The 23,450-nt window shown below is 43.7% G+C and overlaps 1 protein-coding gene across 9 annotated transcripts in view; it reads left to right on the top strand.

Annotated features, from left to right (window-relative positions):
• Nckap5 (NCK associated protein 5) overlaps positions 1-23,450 on the top strand; it is a 903,226-nt gene that overhangs the window by 578,523 nt on the left and 301,253 nt on the right. For all 9 annotated transcript variants that reach the window (XM_031380937.1, XM_031380939.1, XM_031380935.1 and 6 more), the window contains one exon: positions 9,096-9,248. In XM_031380937.1, the coding sequence (XP_031236797.1) occupies positions 9,096-9,248 (153 nt within the window). The remainder of the gene's footprint in view (positions 1-9,095; positions 9,249-23,450) is intronic.

Here is a 23,450-nt window from a genome sequence, read left to right as displayed (position 1 = left end):
GCCTGATGATGCAGAGTGTTCCAGAAGAAAAGAGGAGCCTTCCCTCACCGGTGAATCACTGCCTTGCTTACCACTTAGAGAAATGAATGGCTCTGAGGGAAGCTTTATGGACCGACAGGCAGACTATGATTTAAACTCCTCAGTGCTAACTGAGCCCCTAAATCTTCACCTTCAAGGGGACGGGCTCGTATTTGTTGGCGCAAACAAGATCATGGCTCCAGCCACGTAAGAAATACGTGGGGACAAGCATTGTTTGTGTAGCAGCTCCGCTTCTGAGGAATTCAGGGCTGATTAAAGTCTGTGGAAAGGAAAGTAGGTCACCTCTGGAGCCACCTTTCCCTCTTCACTTCCTGGTACCCTCCAAGTGGCCTTCCTAGGCTTGCTTTCCTGGGTTGAGTCTGGGAAGTTGGTGGGAAAAAGGTGTTTTACCTAGAGCCTCAGGTTTCTGATCTCTATCTTGTATTCTTGGCCACAGTTTCCCAGTGTTTTTCTGTCTCTGTCTCCCTATAAATCTCTGTCTCTATGCCTCATTCTCTGACTCTTTATCTCTCTGTCTCTTTATCTCTCTGTCTCTTTCTCTCTGATTCCCTGCCTCATTGTCTCTCTGTCTCTCTCCTTATCTGTCTCTTATTTACTCTACTGCTCATGGTCTCTGTCTCTCTAGCCGTATCGACTTGTCTCTCTGTCTGTGGCTGTCTCTGTCTCTCTGTATCTATTATTGTTCTTTCTCCTTCTATGTGTTGCTCTCTGCTTCTGTCTCTTTCTTACCCTCTTTCTCTCCTCTCCTGGATCTTTAGTTTCTGCTATTTTGTCTGATTGTGTGTGAGTTACATTTATGATTTTCTTCATACATTGGCATGCTTTAATGAGTTTAAGATAAATTTAGAAGCCATCCAGCCTGAAATGAACAGCTGTGCACTGCTGATGGGTGCGGCCATGTTTCCCGCAGAGTTGTCTCCATTCATTTTCGTTTTGCTTGGCCTCTTCTAGAAGGCCCCTTAAATTTGTATTTTTTTGTAAAGATTTTTTTTTTGCATTTATTTCTAATGATTTTTTTTTTTTTTTTGCATTTCTTTCATTGTAATGTGTGGACAAGCCTGCGCCATAAACCATGTGTGGAAGTAGAGCACAACTCTCAGGCGCTGCTTTTCTTCTTCCCCATGAGGGTCTCAGGAATCCTGCTCTGATGGTCAGGCCTAGCAGTAGACACCTCTGCCTCCTACACCATCTTGCCATCGCACAAAGAAGAACCTGAACCATCAAAGCCTGATACTAGAGTTGAGAACTTAGTCATTTCAAAAGTAACATCATTTGTTTAAAAAAAAAAATGGAAAAAAAGAATTTCAAAGGTAATATCATTTGTTTTTTTTTTTAAAGATGGAATAAAAGAATTTATTGAAAAATAAAATTGACCAACCTAGAAGACAAATTTAGATTTTCAATTTAGATTTCTCTTCTTTTCCAAAGTAGAAGACATATCACTAGCAAATAACCGAGGAGAAGTGCAGGGGAAAATGCACCTAGCTGTAGTAGAATCGTTTGTAGGTTGGTAAGGTCATCTTCTGCCTCTTCATTTAGACACAACCTCTCATATCCTAGCTTTGCTTCCAACCTCCTATGCAGCTAAAGCTAGCCTCGACACCTCGATCTTTGTGTTTTCTGGGGTTCTCTGGAGGAATAGAACTGGTAAGAAATATTTTTTTCACATACGTAACATATATATGGAATTTATTAAAGTAGCTTACAGGCTGTGGTCTAGATAGTCCAGCAATGACTGTCTCCTGACACAAAGGCCAAGAGTCCTGTATTGACCAGTCTACGAGGCTAGCTGCTTCAACAGGTCTTCAGTTCACTCTGGAATCCTGGACAAGTAAGTTCTTATAACATCAAAGGACTGCCTCAGCAGCTGGATAGGTGAGTTTGCCAGTGAGAGTGAGGGCAAGCAGGTGAAAAAGAAAATGCTTTCTTCTTCCATGTTTTTTATATAGGCTTCCACCAGGGTGACCCAGACCTGAGAGTGAGTCTTCGCAACTCAGATGAGCCAATCACGGAATTCTTTACAGATATGCCTAGATGCTCAGGTTTTAGTGGATTCCAGATATGGCCAAGTTGGCAGCCAACCTTAACCACCACAGTCTTCCTTTCTCCCTCTTCCACATGCTGGGATTCCCAACCAGCTTTAAGTCCTTGTTAAGTCCTAAAGAGCCAGCTACACCATGCTCATGGTACACAAATGCTAATGGGGAACTGAGTGCCAAAGAGGTATTTCTCAGTAGAGTTACCCTACAGACCTTTTCTCTGCCCTTGGAATCTCAGGGTCTCTGTCTGTTTCCATTCGTGGGGCTGCCACTTCTGGCACACAGTGTCCCTCTAGTTCTTCTAGAAGTCCACATTCCCAGCCCTGGGAGGGGGCACTCACACCTCCAATGCCTTTTAGCTAGAGCGTTCGCTTTCCTTCCCTGCCCAGGTCGGTGTTCAGTTCCCTCTGTCTTGTCACTGAGCTTGGCCACAGACAATTAGAGAACCATGGCGACAGTCAGGTTCCCTAACCACCGTCTCACTAGGAAAGGGGAAAGTCCGACTATCCTATCTCCTGTCCTTATCCTTACTACTGCGTATGTCGATGCACTGTGTCCTGAGCTGTTGCATTGTGAAGATTTTTAACTTTGGAAGGAACATTCAGTTCACCTGGAACTTTACACATGGGGGAAAACTCAGATAAAATGCCTGAGGGGTGGCTCCAGCAAGACGCCGTGCTTAGTTCATAAATGCTACAGCATCATAGGTCCCACAAAGAAAGAATTTTGAGATCTGTAGGAAGCTGCACCTTGAATCCAGGGCTTCTGATGGAACACATGTGGTAGTCTGAACTACCACGGGAGATGCTGTTGGTACACTCTGAGTGCACACCATTCAGTGTCCCTAACTGCCTGTCACTACTATAAAAAGGCTCCCCAACTGGTCTAACTGCTAACAGGTCTAACTCCTGCCCCTTGTTCCCCAGTATGTCCCATGGCAGCAGTTAGAATGGTGCTTCCCTTACTAGGCCTCCCACTTCCATTTGTTCCAAGGAGAAGCAAACTGAATCCATTTCCATAGCTTGCAAGACCCTACTTAGTCTACCTCTTTATGATCATGTGTCTGTGTGTGTGTGTGTGTGTGTGTGCACATGTATGTACAACTTTGTATGCACAAATAAGACCATGCTGTTGTAGAAGACATAAATCAACCCCGACTGTCATCCCTTAGGTCCCATCTACCACGTTTGTCTTCTTTTTATTTGTTTCGGAGACAGGGTCTCTGACTGGTCTGGAATTTGCCAAGTAGGGCAAACTGGCTGGCCACCAGTGAGCCACAAGGACCCTCCAGTCTCCAGGATCTGGGCTGGGATTACACCTGTGCACTACCATAAGTAGCTTTTGTTTTACAGGTCAAGCTATTAAACACTGGTGAGAGTTTGGTTTGTTTTATTGCTGTAGTTGGTGTTGTTGTTTACTTATTTTTATTATTTGAGGATTGTTTGAGGATTTTAGTGTTTGTTGAAATCCTATCCCCACGCCTGTCCCTCCCTGTTCTTCCTACCACTTTCCCCTCCCAACGTCAAATAATTGTCTTTATTCTTAAGACCCATTGAGTGCACTTAGTGATACTTGGATGGTAATGGACGTAGGGTATCTCTCCTGGAGCATAGTCAGTCTCTCAGAGAACACAACCTTGAAGAAGCTCTCACTCTCTTAGCAGCCGTTAGTTATCAATAACTCTTCTGCCTTCCTCCTCTATCTGTGGTGAGATTTTGTCTGGCTTGATCTTGTGCAGGTCTTAGGCACACTGCCATAGCCTCTGTGCTTTCTGAGGTGCATTCTGGAAATGAACCACACACAGGTCTTCATGCTCGCAAAGCAAGCCTTTTACTTACTAAGTTACTCGCAGCCCTGGCTTGCTTTCCTCTCACATCTCCTTGACTCCAGCACAGAGGCCCTCTCTCTCTTGCCCACAAAGAGAATGTCCCCTCCCCTCAGCATTTGCTTCAATGGTCCTTCTGCTTGGACTGTCTCTTCCCTCCCCCAAAGCCCACCCTTCTCATCATCTGGTAGTTGCACAGAAAGACAGTTGATCCGGTAGTTCCATTCCGATGTCATGGAATCTCATCCCATACTGTCCCTACTTGCATCCTGTCCATTAGAGCGCTCTGTTGGATCTGTGTTTTCATAGTACTTGCTGCTAGCAACAGTTAAGTCACCCAAACAGTTGGCTTGCCATTTGTCATGCTTCCCAACATTAACTGTAATTTCATTAATTGTAAGGACTTGGTTCTGGTTTTCCTGTCTGGAGCACCTGGATCAATAAATTGTTTATGATGTTAAAAAGAAAAAACAAAAATGAAAACAAAACAAAAAACCCCCAAAACCTCTGTGTGCTGAGAGTGTATTGATGAACTGTGTATGGACTCTTGGCCAGGAATTTCTTTTCTTGTGCTTTGACTGCGAAATGTACCGCTGCCCTATCAGCCCGTGTGTTTAAACACTTGGTCCCTGATGGTGGTGCTGTTTGTGAGTTTTGGGGAGATGGAGCCTTCCTAGAGGAAATAGAACAGAGGGGTTGGCTTCAAGGTTTTACAACCCAGTCTCACTTGCTGTTCCCTCTCTGCTTCCTTAGTGTCCATACACTGTGGCCAGCCAGCTTCCTGATTCTGATGTCATGGCTTGTTTTGTTTTGTTTTTATATTTTAGGTCTTTGGATGGTAAGTTATTTATTTCTGGCATCCCTCAAAGTACATGCTGGCATTCATGAGTATAAAGAAAGCTAGGATGTGCCCTAATAAGGAAGTAGGTATGCTATATTTGAGCATAAGAGTATACTTCTGGGGTCTGTTAAGTAGTCAACAGTATATATTTTACATGATAGCTTTACACAGAATCATGTAGGGATCCAGGTGAGATATTAATTGCCTTGTAGAAATATTGTGATGAACTTAAGTACATGCTAATTGAGTGTTCATGACAATGCCCTGGAACACAGCTCCTATGAGTAATGAGAACTGGTTACCTACGCACAAATGCATGCTGACAATCTTAGAAAGGGGACAAAAAGAAATTATCCAGACTTATTAAACATTAAGTGGCCCAGGATCGTTAGCTGAGCTGCTAAAGAGTACATCACACCACACTAGGGTTTTCCCTTTGTCTTCATTAACTGTGAAATCCTAACATGTGTGCATACATGCGTGTGTATCCTACAGGACACATTCAGAGTTGAGAGTTGGTGCTCTCCTGCTACCATGTGGGTCCTGGAGATTGAACTCGGGTCACCAGGCTTCTTGGCAAGAGCCTATACATGCCAAGCCACCTCCCTATCCCTGATAGTCAATCTTAAGAGAGAAGCACAAGAATATTTTTGTCTTCAAAGTTGAGTTGTTAACGTCATGTGTTGAGTTCTGGGCTTTATCATGAGTTTGGAAGTCTTGCCAGTAGTGAAGGTTTAGAGAGTCACAGCTATGAAAACACTATGGGCCCCTAGCCGTTGTTCCTTCTCTGAGTTTAACTTAAACTGGTCTAGCACTTATCTGAGAGGAGCTCACATCCACTATGGGACTAGACGCATCTATACACTGTATCTTATCATCACTGGGGGGTGTGTGTGTGTGTGTGTGTGTGTAACATGTACATGTTTCTTCAGGGACATCTCATATCACATTCCTCAGGTACTATCCACTTTGGGTCTTTACTTTGTTCTGTTTGTAACTATAGAAGCAACAGCTTATTATTTGGCCTACTAACACCTCCCCAGAAGTGGGATTACAGGTGCCACCATACGTGACTCATTCTGTAAGGTGTAGGGATGGAACTTAGGAACTTGTGTTTGCAAGGCAGACATTTTATGAACCACTGAGCCACCTCCCCAACCAAGCATCATCACTTTCTTCATCCACAGGGTATTGGTTACATACAGAGATCATAGATAAAACTATATTCAGAAATCTTCACAAAACAAACTAGCAGAGATCAGCTTCCTGGTGAGGTATCATATACATATGGATGTTATACATGTAGACATATATGCTTTATATGCATATGTGCTGTAAGGTACACCTTTTTTTTACATATTTCATAATGCATTTAAAAATGTTAAAGTTTGATGGATCCTTCAAAGCATCTCGGTGAATGCAGTTTGAGAACTCATGCCTCTCCTCATACTGTTTCCTTCTAAATAGATTAAATGAGTTCCTTAAAGGTAGAGGCTATTATGTTTTGCTTTGGTATTTGAAGATGATCTTAATGTAGTACTAAATATAAAGAAATCTGCCAGTAATGGATAATCCAGTTTAGCCCAAGTGGTTGGCAACCTGCTAAACCAGAGCCTAGATTCTACAGTGTGTGTTGGGAGATAAATAGTGTGCTAGGATGGTTTTACCTGGCGTGTGATTGAGGGGCCTTGGTGTATTACACAACAGATGGAATATGGTTCATATGACGCTCTCTTTTCTCCTTTTGTATAATTGTGTGTGATGTGTGTCTTTGTGTGCATATGCAGCTGAGGGGGTAAAAGACACCTTGGGGCGTTGGTCTTCAGCTTTCTCCTTGCTGGGATTGGATCTCTGTTTCACTGCTGTGGATGCAAGGCTAGGTGGCCTACATGCTTCTCTGGATTCTCCTGCCTCTGCCTCCTGTCTCACTGTAGGAATGCTGGTAATATAAACACCCAAGATTGGGTCTGGCTTATGTTATGTTAAATAACTCATGGGTGATTAGAGCTCAGGCCCCACCCTCCGTGGACAGCAAGCACTTTTACCCACTTAGAAATCTCTGTCACCCATTGTATGGTGTTCTCTTGATATTTATTTTTCTCTTGAAAGCAAGAGCTAAGGAAACGTCTCAAATTAACACTTCGCAACTTCCAAAAAGCTGTCAGAGACACAGTTGAGTGTAGAGCTTCCAACAGGGAGGGAAGATAAGACAACAGCACTTTATGCCAGCCTTGAGGCTATACAACAAATCCTGAAGTGTTAGAAGGGAGACCCAGGGGTCCTCAGAAATTGGGTTATTCCTGGCTGAAGCAACTATTTGTTTTGAGCATGAAGTTCTACCTGGATGGAGAGACAGCTCACCAGGGTATGCACTTGTTCTGCAAACATAAATACCTAAGTTCATGTCCCAAGAACCCATGTAATTCCCAGATAGATATGCGGGTCTACCTAAAATTGCAGACTTGAAAGATAGAGAGAAGGGATCCCCAGATCAAACTGGTTATAGAGACTAGCCATATGGATAACCTGATTCTGCATGAGAGATGCTGCCTCAATGAATAAGGTAAAAGAACAATACAGGCACTTTAATCCCAGCACTTGAGAGACAGAGGCAGCAGATTTCTGAGTTGGAGGCCAGCCTGGTCTACAGAGTGAGTTCAAGGACAGCCAGGGCTACACAGAGAAACCCTGTCTTGAAAAAACAATAAAATTAAATACATAATGTTTTCCATCATCCACCTGTGTCTTTTACTTATATGCATTTACACATGAATACATGCATTTATTCATGCATACATGTATATCACACACATATCTGCCCCCTCACAAAAACGTGCATATATATACAGATGTCATACACAAATAAAAACGGAATAAAAATATGAAATTACCATTTAAAAATTTCATATTTATTTTTCCTTGAATTCATTAATGTGTTATATGTGCATTGAATTTTGTGATCCTCTTTGCCTTTTACATGTGAAGGTAACAAGACGGTTGGGTTTTTCTCAGCTTAAAGCACAGCTGGATTGTATTGTGTTAATACAAATAGATTAACCATATGATTGTGCCTGAGCTTTGGCTACCTCTGCAGATTCTCCAGTCGGGCAGATAACACACCTCTTCAGATACGGTGGCCGTGTGGCTTTACTTTACCAGAGTTTAGGGGAAAAACAAGACAAAACAAAATTTTAAAAGAACAACTTGTAGGGTAGGCCTGGGAAAACAATACAATTAATAAAGTGTCGTTCAAAAACAAGCAGTGGGGCCTGGGCTGAGGCCCCAGCCTGCCTGGCTGAGGCTCTCTCTCTGCCTGGTGCCAAGGGGCCTGCTGCTGAGGCCCAGGTCTCTCTCCTCCCAGGGACTGGCCTGTTTGCTGCACGGCACCTTAATTAAAAAGGAGGCAATGTATGAATGAGTTATTTTATTGTAGGGAGGAGAAATATGCGAGTTAAGTAAAGAGAAAGAAAGGAGAGGAAGGAGAGAGAAAAGAAAAGAAAGAGAGGGAGAAAGCTAGAGAAGAGAACAAAGAAGACAGAGGAGAGAGAGAGCAAGAGGGTAAGAGTTAGAGAGGAAGGGTAAGGGTGAGAGAGAGAGAGATAAGAGAGGAAGAGTGAGGAGGGGGCAAACCACCCCTTTTATTGTATGGGGCGTGGCAAGCCTGGCTTGTGGTCAGATGACTGTGTGTAAGGTCCAGCTAGAATGCTGGGAGTTTGAGGCAGAGTCTGCCTGATAGAACACACCTCTCCTGCAGGGGCAGCTGTGAGGGGTCTGGGCTGAAATCTGAGCCATTGGTGCCAGGAGCAATTCACCGAACACCTACTGTCCCTCGTGAGCAGATGACCAGTGGGCCTCTGGGGTTCTGAGGTGGCTCTGCTCTACTGGACTCCGGCTGTCAGAACTGCTCACTACCCCCACAATAAAGTATTTATTGTTTTAACTTGATTTGCCAGCATGAGGACCTTAGTTCAGTCCACAGATCCCATGTCAAAATCTTAGGCATGGTGGTGTTTGCTTAAAATCCCAGTACTGGGGACATGGGAAATGACAGAACCTGGGGCTTGCTGTCAGCTTGCCAGATTGATGATAATTCTTGTCTCAAAGAAAATAAAGTTCTTCATACATGCATACACATGTGCATGTGTGTACACATGTGAACCCTTGCATGTCCACCTATTCCACAGACAGAATAAAAATCTACTGTGCTCACTAGTATAAGCACTGCTCACCTTGCTTACTAATTCTGTCTTTACCTCAGCCCAGGAAAGCGCTAGACGTCTCCCCTTTAGAATAGCTGTATTCTAGCTGTAGATTAATGAAAACAGTGATTTTATTTCCTTTCTGGTTTCAGGAACGATTAACTGAAGAAGAGAGAAAAGAACAAGCCGCACTGGGTGATGTCCACGTGGCGGCCGATGAGGACTCAAGAAGTGAGCACAGTAGTGTGGAGGAAGAGGGGAAAGAGGACAACAGACTGCTCCTGAAGAGACTGAAGGCTCTGGAGGTAAGCCACCCCACCATCTCACCCCACTGAGAGGAAAACTTGCAGCCACTGGCACTGATTGGGAGGCCATGGCTTCCTCTCTTGGTTTTCCCAGATGGATGCAGTCACCAGTCGGCCTAGTGGACACAGTTAAAATTCTCTGCACTGGAAAGGTCTTGATCCAGTAATCCCAGCTGCATTGCCTTCAAAGGGAAAACAGAGCAGAACAGCTCCCTTCTAATCATAGTCTCTAAAATTTCGAGCACTTCAGGCAGTGGCTGTAGAACACTTGACTTTCTTCTCCTAATGCCTCATAACATGGGTATGTGGGTAAATGAAGGAGCATAAGATCCAGTAGTATATACAATGGTTGGGAAAGGTGTGCATATGCTTACATACAGATTTTAGCGGTATTTTGATAGATACATTTCATTTGAAAATAAGGCAAGTGTAGATATGGACAGGTAAGATACAGTCAGAAAAAATCAGCACCAAGGTTAGGGCTCTGTGAAGGCGTCCTCAGTGCACCACAGCTCTCCAACACAGAGTGAACTCTCCAAATGGTCTAACTTAGAGGCATGTATGTCACTTCAGCTGTTCATTCATCAGTCTTCCTTCCTGTCCTTAGAGAACGTCATGCTTACTTGTTCTTGTTCGAGTACTTGACACTAGGTATTTGGGATATGTGAGACTTAAGTGAAGATATTAGCTTGACCTATTCCAGAGGTTCATTTGGAAAGAGAATCTAAATGTATTAATTTGGTTGGACTTGGACATGTCTATGGGGAATTGTCTTGATTGCTTTGGTTAATCTAGAAAGTTTCAGCCCACTATGAGCAGCACAATTCCCTAGGCAGGAGGTCCTGAACTGTCTTAGAGTGGAGAGAGGGGGAGCTGATTATAGGATATTCAAACATTCTCTCTCTGTTCTTGACTCTGGTTGTGACTAGATGCCCCATATCCCTTCCTTATAGATGTCCCAAAAATTATGGATCACAATCTGGAACTATAAGTCTTAAATCCTTTCTTCTCTAAGTTTTTCTCTTTATCAGGGTATTTTATCTCAGAATAGGAAATAAATTAGAACATCTATCTTCTAAATATACAGTCCTGCCTAGGGATGTAGAGTTGGGTAGTGTGCTTGCCTATTATGCTGGTAGCTCTGAGTTCTGCCCCTGGTATTATAAAAAAATTAGGCATGGTGTTATAGACCTGAAATCCCAGCATCCAGAAATTGAGCAGGAAGATAAGGAATTCAGGATCATCTTTGATTACAAAGTTCCAGGATAACCTGGGCTACATGAGAACAAACAACAAAAGATAACAAAAAAACAAAGAAACAATAATTAAAACATAGTCCTATGGTAGGATCCACAAAATCTGGAGTACTTTCATAGTATGCAGAACTACAATGAGGAGCATGTGGCCTTGCTCCCTGCTTGCTGTCCACAGCCCTGCCTCTGATCTCTTGTATCCTTTAGAGAGAGCGCTAGCCTTTCGGTTCTTATTTCCTTGAAGCAATGAGCACTCGAGCCAGATTCTCAGAATTTTGTTTGAACCCTTTAAAAGCTTCAGTTACCCAATCTCCTTCTGTTTTTCTATCCTTGCTTGAAAAAAATGAAGATAATCATAGTACACAACTTTACTGAAAAGCAATGAGATTAAACCGCTTATTATGTCTACAATTCCCTTATATTTGGTCCCATCTATGTTCCACTTTTATCTCTGTTGCTGTGATAAAAATACCGTGGAGTCAAGGCAATTGAAGGAGTTTATTTCACCTTACAACCCCAGGCATCGGTTTATTGTTCCTGGGAAGTCAAGGCAGGAACTTCAAACAGCTATTCACAGCACATCCACCTTCAGGAGCAAAGAGAAGTGAACACGCGCGTGCTTGCTCGTTTGTCTCCTTGTTTGTGCTCAGATCAATGTCTCTACCTAGATGCAGTCTAGAGACTTAGACCAGGGAATGGTGACACCCAAAGTGGGCTGGATCTTTCTACATCAATTAATATTAATAACGAAGACAGTCCATGTCCACAGGCCAATTCAATCCAGATAATTCCTCACTGATACTCTTCCCACGTAATTCTAGGTTGGGTTGAATTGACACTTGAAGCTAACCATTGCCTGTATTGATCTGTTCCAAGGCTGTTGCACATTCCTCAGCCAGGTGCTTCCTGTTCATCTGAGTAGAATAAGTAATACAAAACTATGATTGAAAAGACTCAGGTACACCACATAGACATTCCTGAAAACAGATGCGTAGGCAAATGTTTTTAGATCCCAGGCAGAAGAACCATTGACTAGGGAAACATCTGGTTTCAATGGAGGAAGGGGAAAAGAACACTTGTGTCCCTAGTGGCTTCATACCTTTGTAGGTTTTTTTTAAATAGACTTAGAAAACATTCTTAGGGGAAGGGAAGATTCCATCAAAGAGTGATAAGAAACCCTGCATGAACTAGAGTCAACTGGAATGAATTGCTAATACTTGTACTTCGGTTGTTAGTTCTTACTTAATGATTACAGTGGGATTGATCTTAGTTCATCTCATTGTCAGGAGAACATTGTGAAGGGCATTTTATTTAATCAAGCTAAGAGGTGTTTAAAAATGTCTTTGGCATCAAATGTTCTTAAACTTCAGGGTATATACATATTTATATCATTTCCCCTTCCAAGAGAGCATTCCATACTGAGCTACAACTCTTTTATCGAATATTATTTGGATGTGACAACTAATGCCTTGAAGTGACATTGATCCATGTAGCTTCGAGTCACAATTTGTTTTATTTTTTAAATTGGATTGCTGTTACAGAAGAGTCATTGTTTATTTTTAAATTCCTTGTCTCATATTTGTTTAATTCACTACTTGCTCCCTGAGCTCACTGTCTTATTTTGGTAAGGTTTCTGTGATTTTATTAAAAACATACTTATTTTGTATGTGAAGGGGCACAAGAGCAGTGCATATGTCTAGGTCAGAGGATAGCCTGTGAGAATTGTTTTTCTACTTCTACCATGTTGGTTCTTCAGATTGTCATGCTTGGAGGCAAGAACTCTTAACTACTGAGCCATCTTACTGATCCCCACCCCTTTATTTTGTTAATGGTATAAATTTAAGTGGAGGGAGATTATGCGAGGGTCATAGCTAGTCTAGCTTTGTAAGGTTCCTTTGATTGCTTGCTACTCTTACCTCTATCTCTTGAAAAATGGCATTGCAGGTATGCACTACACCCACGTCTATTACTATAAAATGAATTTGTCTTTTATTTACATGTAATTGCGTTTTATATGAATTTCATATACTATAGAATTTTAATTATTTCATATGTATACTAAGTCATTTGCAAAGGTTAAAAATTGTTTTGGCTAAATAACTAGTGCATTTTACTAGAGTTGGCCACAGACACCTATGTAGATTGCATCATTTTAACTAAATACTCTTTAGAAAGTCTATGGGGACATTTCCCTGAAGGGTTCCAGATACCTTCTTAATATTTTTTTTTAGTGTTGTGCAGCAAAACTTTAAAGCAGCAAAGAATATTTTCTACTAGTGTGCTTTTCAAGCAACTGTATTTGTATGTTCTAATGTCTTGGCCCCAATATGAGAGAAAGCAGAGGTGACAGACAGAAGGCAGGCTCTTCGGGGCCAGAGAGATGGCTTAGAGAACTGAGGGGCTTTCTACCAAGTATGAAGATCTGAGTTTTCTCCCTGAAACCCACGTGGAAGGAGAGACAGAGTCTCTCAGGTTGTCCTCAGACTTCTACCCTGGTGCCCATGGTTCAGAGATGGCCACACACAGAGACACATAGACAGGCACAGACAGACAAGCAGACACATACATACAAACACACACAAAAGCAAGAAAGAGAGGGAGAGGAAGAGATAAAGACAGACAGACAGACAGACAGAGAGACAGACAGACAGACAGACCAGGCTCTCCAAGCAAGTCTCTGTAAGGTAGACTCAGTATCCTAATGTTACACTCGTGACTGATGTGACACAGGTGTTTACAATGCTAGTATGACTTTTAAAAGCACTTAATTTACTTAATTAACAGTAACCTGGGTCATGCCAGAGTAGCACCTGACTTTGATAATTAAGGAAGTCTGGCCCAGGTCTTGCATGCCTGGATCAGAGTGCCCACCTAGGCTTTCCTCTGAGGTCTGTAGGTTCTCGTATTCTGGAGCAAAGAATTGGACCTGAGACGTTGAGATAGCAGTAGAGGTGAGCAGTTGTTTAGAAGAGGAAGACACTGATGAAAATGGAGCTGAGACTGGCGAGAGGCTTTGAGGGGCTGAAGCAACCAAGAGACGGTGAGCTCTGAGCCTCCTGGGTCAAGTCCGCCATCAGCTGCTCCAGGGTTGGTACTGAGCATGCTTCTCTCACACCTATGCTGATGTGTATGTGTAGCCCTGGTGGGGTGCATTCTCCAGTCTGTGGCAGCTGATGTCTTTTTCTGTGTTAATCTGGATTACTCCCTCCTGTGCCCCACCACATAAGCACTTCATCTCCCCACCTTCCTCAGGACTATGACCTTATTGTTGTTCTCTCTCTGCTAAGTTGCTCTTACTCTTTCCCTTCCTGGGCTGTGTCCAGCACCAGCCTCCTGTGTAACTGCTCCTGCTGGATGGCTTTCCCTCAAAGTCGAGACCATGAAAGGCAGTGAAATGTGGCTGGGCACCCTCAGAGAGCTTCACTTCGGCCCATTACTTATCAGCCCCCATCTCCTCAATTGCCAGCCTCTATCACAAAGCAAGGACAGTTCTGTCCCCACTCCCACCCGCTCTAGCAGTTCCCTGTCTGCTCTCTGAGCCTGGGGCTCTGACCTCTCACTTGATTCTCTGCTTCCCTCCATGCCCTTCCAGTGCTCCTCAAAGTTTCTTGCTGGTGGAACGTTTCCATTCCTCCAGAGAAGTCCAGAGGCAGCTGTGAAACAACACACAGACACATAGACATGTGGTATCTTTCTGCTTTCTGAAGCTTTCTCAGCCTAGTGGCTAAGTTGAGCCATTTGCATATACCATGGAGAGGAAGCTCAGACCCTCTAAGACCCTCTACAACCCAGCCACTAACTAGGGTGTGGATTGATTGATTGATTGATTGATTGATTTTTTTACTTAGGCTCCTGACACGTGCTAAGGGGATCTATCTGATAGTTTTGTGGCTGTGCCCCAGAGTCACAAGGGCATTCAAGAGCCACATACACATGCCCCATAGTGTTTTGGTTATGTGGATGTGATTCTGTGATTTAAGAGTTTGGGATTCCAACGCTGCTATTTCAGGGACTGCTTACCTGCCTTCCAGCCATTACTGCTGTGTGTTTGTGTCTACTTGTGTGTGTGCATGCAGGCCGGATGTCTTCTTTGATCCACCTTAGTTTTTGAGACAGGGCATCTCACTGAACCTAGAGCTCATCAATTCAGCTAAGCTAGCTGACCAGCAAGCCCCCAGGAAGGCTTCTGTCTCCACCTTCCATGTACTGGAACTGTAGAAGTAAGGTGCCATGTCAAGCTATTTTAGTGAGTTCTGGGGATTGAACCATGTCTTTGTGGCACAGCAGGCACTTTCCAAATGGAGCCAAATCTCTATAGCCGAAGGACTACTTTCTTTACTCACCAAACCTTCTGAATTACATGGCTGTAATTCAGAAGCCCTTCTCAGTGCTCTAGACAAACCTAAAACAAGGTTACACATCAAGGTAGACATCCCCATACTTCTCACCTTCTACTGTGTCTGATTCCCAAACTCCAGCCAGGAGCAGAGTCAAGCTGAGAACATTAAAGAGTTCTGAGACTCCACGGAAGTGCTGGTCTCTCAGCGGTAGCCTCAAGGTTAGACGAACTTGGCCTCTCACGGGAGTGATTTATTTTGTGCAGAAATGTATGGCAATTAAATATGTTAAGGTGAATAACAGCCTTTTTCTAACCAATTATACCTTTCTGTGAACGTTTGACAATTAAAGTGCTAAGCATAGGCTTTTGTTAATAAGTGATTCTGTTTAAAATTGAGTAGTTTAAAATAGTCATACCTGGCTGTACATGACAGTTATTTATGGAAACTCATACTGAATATCTATGCACTGAACAATCTGTAGGCCAAATGCTGTTCTCAGCTCTAGGGAAGGCCAGTGGTTATGATTACCACCTCAGTGAACAGAGACAGGAAGCACGTACTTTAATATTAAGCAAATAAATTGACGGGTCAATTAAATGGCTACAAATTCGAAAAATAAGTGATACCCTAGGAATGAGTGTGAGATAGCTAGTGTGAGAGACATTTAGCTTCCTAGGAACCCTATAGTATCAGACCAGTAAAGTAAATATGAATAATAAAAAGGAGATGGCTCTGTGTGGGTCTGGAAGATGAGCATGGCCTAAAGAAACACCTGTAAGGATGGAGAAAGCTTGCGACGTTACAAGGACACAAGTCAGAGCCGTGTTCTAGATGGCTAGACTCTGGTAAGGAGTTCCTATAGATTTCACTGCAGTATTTCTTTCTTGGCCTTACAAGCATTGTACAGGGAGCCATGGAATTGGAGGTCTGAGTCTCATGAGCTCTTCTGTGCCCACTTCATTTTCTAGTCTCATTCCTTAGGAAATTCCAAGTGGACTTTTATTAATGTAAGAGTGGAACATGTAGGAAAGCCATCCAGAAGTTGGGAAGATAGGGTAAGAGTATGTGCTACAAAAGCCTGATGAAATAAATTCATTTATTTCAGAACCTACATGTGTACAGAACCCCCAGAACCTGTGTACAACCTACATGCAGTACCACACATCTCCATGACCACATTAAAATCTATAGGAATCACTGATGGGGTGGATGAAGTATACAAGATGAACTGGGCAATCAAACAACTTCAGATTATTTTATTCTTCACTTCTGAGAGTGATGTCATTATCAGAAAGAGGCCAGATGAAGGAGAGGTGGCTCATGGGAAATAATGATCTAATCATCACTTTGTGTGGTCCATCTTGGGACACATATTCAGCATCCAGATGACAATGTTCAAGAGCATGACACACAGGATTGAGGATAAGACTGCAAGGGTGGATCTGAGAGAATCAGCATATGGATGACATTCTGCAGAATGGGACCAAAGGAAGGCAATTGAGAAGTTCAGTGTGAATGTGGATGTGAGGAAGGCCTACGACAGAGCCCTGGGAACCTCTCCTTAGGGAACTCGCAGAGCTCAGGGAGAGCCAGCAAAGGAGCCTGGGTAATGGTAGCCAGTGAAAATGGAGCGAGGTATCAGGGAAACCTAAGGAAAAAAAAGGCAATATGAAGAGCACAGAGCCCACTGTTGACTCCCTTCTTATAATGAGCCTCCATTTTCTTAACCACACTTTATTAGTGGGACTTGGAAGGGAGAGAAGGTAGCACAAATAGATGGCTATCTGTGTCTACTCTATCTTCGTTTCTGTTGTTATGATAGAATACTCTGACAAAAAGCAGTATAAGGAGAAAAGAGTTTATTTGGCTTATAATTACAGGTCACAATCCTTTCTTTTGAGGTAGCCCAGATCGGAACTCTAGAAGCTAGTGATATCATATTCACAGTCAAAAGCAAGACAAGAGCATGCCATCCTTGCTTGCTAGTAGTTAGTGAGCTAATACCTTCTCAATTCTGATACAGTCCAGGTACCAAATCGCTTTCAGGGCCAGTCTTTCCAACCTTAATTAATAATCAAGACGATCTCTCACAGACTTGCCCACAGGCCAGCTTGCTAATCCTCTCCTCTTAGATGAATATAGGTTGCTTCAGTTTGACATTTAAAACTGACCAGCCTAGGGACTGCTTGTGTGGCACGTGTGCATATGTATAGAGAGGATAGAGGTTGGTCAGTGTCTGTTGCTCTCCCACTCTAGTTTTTTGAAAGAGAAAACAACTTGGAGATCAATCATCCAACTAGCCTGTCTGGAAGTAAGGACCATGGATACCCCTGCCTGTTCACCATTAGCACTGGTGCTATAGGCAAACCATCATGCCTGCCTGGGATTATATGGATGCTGGGCATCTGGGCATCAGCCTCATGTGTTGGTCCTCACGTACAATCCACCTTCTTTTAAGGCAGGATTTCTTACTGCTTCTGGAAACTACTAATCTATCTCAGCAGGCTGGCAAAGAAACTCTTAAGCATTCCCCTGTCTCTACCACAGCTCTAGAGTTGCATGCCCTTGGCTGTGCCTGGCTTCTTTTATGGTCCAAACTCAGGTCCTTGGTTTTGCATGACCATCATTGTACTGACTGAGCCATCACTTAGACTCTCAGTGGCTCCTTTGAGAAGTTTTTCTCTGAAGTAGACTGTGTGTCTTAAGTCAGACTTGGAGGTATGACACAGAACCAACTCTTCTAACATGTGGGGGTTTGCTAGTGTGGGAGTTATTCAGCGGAAAGGTCAGAGTTGATGACACAGAAACATAATCACAAATGTGGATGTGAGATATGCAGGCAAGCAAGGAAGATGGAACCAGGCCAGAACCACAGCTTTTTTAAAAAGCCAAATGCCTAAAATACACCTCAGGAAATCATAATTCTCTAAGTCTATGACGGAAACGAAACACCTGTATCCTTTTAAAACTCTGCCTGTGTTTCAGATGCACAGCCAAGATTGAGAGCCATAAATATCAGCTTTGCTTCAGAACATCTTCTGTTGCTATAACAAGATACCTGGAACTATATAACTTTTTAAAGTAATGACAATTACGAAAGCTTGGGAGTTTGGAGGCTAAAAGCATGGGGTTGGCACCCAATGAGAGTCCATGACTGGACCATAATATATGGAAAAGGAGTAAAGGAACCCGTCAAATGCAGAAAGGTCAGACAGGAAACAAGGGACCAGGGAGGAGCGAGACTTCCTGAAGACCTGTGTTATCCCTGTGATCTAAATGCCTGGATTTCTCTTAGAGGTCTCCCCACCTCAACAGGACCACACTGGGCACCATGCAACTCTTACATGAACTACTGGGGGACACAGTGGGAAAGCTTTGAGAGCTAGCTGCCAAACCCTACAAGCCTTCTTGGCCGTATCCACCTTTGAACCTTTCTTCCTCCATCCCCGGATTCAGTAAGCTTTCCTTCAGTCCTCAAACCTGGATTCAGGAGCTGTTTCCACACAAGCCCAGAGCCAGTAAATCTGACATGCTGAGGGCTGCTTGTATTTGGGGACACCATGGGGCATGTCTCTAAATCTCAGCACTTGTAAGGCTCAAGACGGAAGGACTAAGTGTTTGCAGCTAGCCTGAGCTATACAGGCAGACCTTGTCTCCTTGTCTCAAGTAACTTGAATAAAGCACTAAATGAGTAAGTCAGTAAATTGCTTTTTAAAATGGTGTGGGAATGCGTGCATGCATGCGTGCATGTGTGCGTGTATGCTGGCATGAACTGGCATGAATGTGCCACAGTGTGCATGGGAGTGTCAGAGAACAAACTCCATGTTGCTTCTCACCCTCCACTCTATTATTTCACTTAAGACAGGAATTGATGTTAGGCCAGATGACCTGCAAGCGTCCAGAGATTTTCTGCTTCTCCTTTCACCGTAAGAACTCCAGGATCGCACATACATACACATGGTTTGGTCTGCCTTTCCATGGATCCTGGGGACTTGAACACCCTCAGAGCCAGTGCTTTGCCCACAGAGTCCTCTCTTCAGCCCCCTGCTGTGCTGCTAAGTGACATATGGCTGCGTGCACACCTGAGCATCGTTCAGCTCCTTGCTCATGAGAAGAAGAAGAAGCCTGCTTCTGGTTTTCTGTTAGTGATTACCCCGGTCTTCCCTCCACTTTTATCTTGCACTCTCCTCAGCAATAATCCTAAGAAAGAATTAAGAGGTTCTCAATACCCGACCGTGGTCATCTCAGTAAAAACCCCACTGTCATTTCCTTTCATCTTTAGGCTCTGTGACAATTTGCTGACAGGTGACACCACACATCTCTTCGTAGGGTATGTGGTGTGTATCTATCTCCTGATTATTTTACTTCCCTCTGGGAGTCACCTAGCAACAACACCGAAGTGGGTTTCGAGACAAAAACCTTCTTTTTTGGTAAAGAGACTTCTAATTAGAGAGAAAAATCATAATGTGGGTGAGGAGTGTGTAACTTTGCGTCAACTGATCTCTGACTGTAAAGTGCTGACGTTAATTTGTGAGAAATTTGGAAGAAGGGAAATGATTGATTCACTGACTGGTTTTGTGTGTCAACTTGACACAGGCTGGAATTATCACAGAAGGGAGCTTCAGTTGGGAAAGTGCCTCCATGAGATCCAGCTGTGGGGCATTTTCTCAATTAGTGATCAAGGGGGTAGGGCCCCTTGTGCGTGGTGCCATCCCTGGGCTGGAAGTCTTGGGTTCTATAAGAGAGCAGGCTGAGCAAGCCACGGGAAGCAAGCCAGTAAGGAACATCCCTCCATGGCCTCTGCGTCAGCTCCTGCTTCCTGACCTGCTTGAGTTCCAGTCCTGACCTCCTCTGGTGATGAACAGCAATGTGGAAGTAAGCCAAATAAACCCTTTCCTCCCCAACTTGCTTCTTGGTCATGATGTTTGTGCAGGAATAGAAACCCTGACTAAGACAATTGATAATAGTCTTTCTTCAATAAGCACAAAAACTCCTTGTCTGTGGACTCAGTCAACTAAAGGCTGAAGTACTGAAAATTCTGTATCCCTATTGAACATGCACAAATGGTTTTCTTCAGACTCTTCCCCAAGTAAAACAGTGTAATAACAATTTACAAGGTACTTCCACTCTACTGTGTATTACAAGTGGCCCAGAAATGACTAGAAATATAGGAGGGGCCGGGAAGATAATTCAGCAAGTGAAGTGTTTGCTGTTCAAGCATGAGGACCTGAGTTTGGATCCCCAGAACCAATGTAAAAATCTCGGTGCTGCAGTGTGAATATATAACCTCAGTAATGAGGAGGTGGAGGGAGACCTCTGGGGCTTCCTGGCAAATAGTGCTGAATCAGTGAACTCGCAATTTAGTGAGAGACTATGCCTCAAAAAATGAGGTGGAGAGCAATCAAAGAAGACACCACACATTGATGTCTGTCTTCTACATACATGTGCACATACTCATGCACATGTACCTGCTTGTACACATGTCCTCATCCACGGGAACACACATGTGCCATATATATGCACAGCTTTTGAGAGAATGTGTGTAGGCTACATATGCATTTCATGTCATTGATATGAGATGTCAGGACCATGTGGATTTTGATATCCTAAGGGTTTTCTGGAACTAGTCCCCACTTGTCAGTTATTTTGTGATAGGATAGCTTGAAAAAAAAAAAGCAAGTTAAGATAGAGAATGTTAATTCTTGCTTAACTTCCAGAGGGTTCTGGTACAGCATGGTAGGGAAAGCAGAGACTTGATGCTCTGCAAAGGGGCAGCAAGCTTTGGTAAATAGTACTCCAAAGTCAACAGTTCTGGATAAGGTGTTGATGGCAGCCACACAGTTTAGGAGGAGGGTACCCAGAGCACAGCACAGCTCTGGGAAACTTGGATTGAGAACAGGGCTCAGTCAATAAAATGCCTGCTTTCCAAGCTTAAGCACTTGAGGCTGAACCCAGGACCCACGTTAAAATCTGGATGCAGTAGCATGAATCTGTCATTCTGGCACGGGGAGGATAGATCAAGGGGGTCCTAGGGGATTCCTGGCAAGCAAGCCTAATTAGTGAGATCCAGGCCAGTACGAGACCCTATTTCAGAGATGGTCAATGCTTGAAGAGTACCTGAAGCTGAGGAATGACTGATGTGGTCCTGTGTCCTACACACATGCCTACACACATATACAATGCATGTCCACACAGGCGCATGCACGCCACCCATGCATGTGTGGCACGTACATTCACTCACATCCACACACAGTGGGGAGGAGGGCTCAGTCCATGGTCTCTTGAAGTTATTTCAGCTATGTAGATTCTCAGAGCAACCTCACAATGCTGTCAGTTCCCAGTTCCGTGGAGATAGTCTATTTAGAGTCTTTCCATCAGACATCAGAACAGTTTCCAGCCTTGAACAATGGGGAGAAAGACTGTGCAAGCAGAAAATCTACTGAAAAAAAATGCACAAAGGCATGGACCACCAGGATGCTGCAGCCATTTTCAAGCCTATGGTCCTCAGACCTAGGGCCCACCTTACACAGACTTTCTCCATTTAATGGCAACAAAGCACCCAGCCAACATTACCAGAGAAAGGGACATATTTCTTTGTTATCCATACTACCAACCCTCTGCAGCAAAGCATTCAGTTGGCTACATTGTAGCTTTGTGTAGAATTCTTGACCTTTGCAATGGAGAAGATCTCAGTAAACCATCCCACCATCTCCATGATGTAGAACACTCTGGTGGTTGATTGTGATATGTGTCAACATTACATTTAAGCCTGACATGAAACTCTAGTCTGCACACACACACACACACACACACACACACACACACATATGATGTGTGCACCTGTACATAGAAGCACATACATCTGCAAGCATAGGAAAGATGTTACCTTACCCTGCACCTTCCTGAACATGTATAGACCTGGGTTTTGCTAGATAGTACAGATACAAAGACAACAGAACTTTTTCATTGTCCTTGAAACCCTCCTAGGCTAAGGAGGAAGGGAAACGTATAACACTTAGAATTATAAAGCTAGTACACATTCAGATTAAGAAATAAAATGTGCAGACAGGCTCCAGGAGATCACTGAGAAGAACATGCTAACTGGATTCTTCAAGAATGTGAGGAAACAAGAAAGCGCTGCTTGAGCAATGAGTCTTGGCCTTCAGGCCAGTTTTCTAGGGAAGTGGTAAGAGGGAAAGCTGAGACAATGTCCTCAAGCAGGAAACCCTGAAGCAGCCTCACACAGAAATCCACAGAGGTGTGGACCAGCCTGTGGCCAGACAGGTAGCCCAAAGGTTTGCCTGCCTGCTTTATGCCAGTCTAAGGCTCTTCCCTCCATCCAACATACACACAGATCTAATCTTGCTTCCTTTCAAAGCTGAGAGTTGGCTGGCCAAATTTCTAATCAGGGCAGAAGGTTTCTTATCTTCTGACCCCTGGAGTTCCCAGAGCACCTTCATCTTATACTCGCCCCTCTTAAGGCAAGCTCTCCTCGCCCAGACTGAGTATCACTGAGGGCCACATTGAAGGAGACCCTCTCCTGCTTTGCCTCTCCGTGGAATCCAGCTATGCACTAGGACAGTTGGCTTCTTCAGTGCTGGTGGGGGAACCCAGAGCTCCGTGCATGCTCTGCAGGCGCTCTATCCACAGAGCAGTACCTCGAGCACAAAGCTGCAGTTCTTTATGATACTTCAGCTCATCTATTATGTTTAGGAAACCTGTCCAAGGGAAACAGGCCAACTGGTGCTCCACGCAGTCCCGAGCTGTACAGAGCATGTTTCTGGCAACAAGCTTAAGTAGACATCCACTTTTGAAAGAAATTCCTTTGGCAGCTACCAAAAAAAAAAAAAAACAAGACAAAAAAAGCATATGCTTTCCCATCAATTGAGAGTGCACCAATCACCAAGAGCCTTTGATCAGCACTCGTTTCCTTTCTGCCTGTCTCCCTCAATTGATGTGAAGGAGTGGATCCTGTAGACAGTAGTTTTGTTTTTCTGATGACACCTGGAGGATCCTCTTGCCCTCTGATTTTGTTAGCATCTTGCAAGGCTGTTTTTACAAAAGTGCTTTTGCCCTCGGACTCCTGGAAGCTTGATCAATCAAGATATAACCTTTTATCAGTTCTGACCAACTGCTGAGAAAAAGGAAGAGCTTGTCCATGTGAGCCAGGCCAAGGTGTTAGGGGAGCTCTGGCTGCATCGCACACTGCCAAACCCAGATCTGTGCGGGGGAGCTTGTTAGAAATACCTAGGCTATTAGCAGAAGCCGATATGTCAAGAGCTGATCTGCATAAATAAGTTTCTTTGCCAGGCTCAGATTTGTGTGGGAGTATATGAGAAAGCTCCAGATCTTCCAAGAGGCCAGTGCATCGAGGATGAGTCTCCATGAATATTCGAAGAGCTATCAAAGAAGAAAAATGAACCATGAGGCCAACATTAATTGTGCCCAGAGATAATTAGAACAAAGTGTTGTTAATTGTGTGTTGGTTTAATGTGATGTAGTGGTAGATTTTTTTTCCCCCACAGAGTATAAATTTTGATGTCAGAAACTGAAAGCTGGCTGGCTTGATTGATCAAAAAGCCTGTATGCTTAGATACAGCTAATTGGGC

The sequence above is a fragment of the Mastomys coucha genome, unplaced genomic scaffold (assembly GCF_008632895.1).
Source record: "Mastomys coucha isolate ucsf_1 unplaced genomic scaffold, UCSF_Mcou_1 pScaffold1, whole genome shotgun sequence".
In the NCBI taxonomy this organism is placed as follows: Eukaryota; Metazoa; Chordata; class Mammalia; order Rodentia; family Muridae; genus Mastomys; species Mastomys coucha.
Note: the sequence above shows the minus strand (reverse complement) of the source record. Positions and strands in the feature narration are given on the sequence as shown.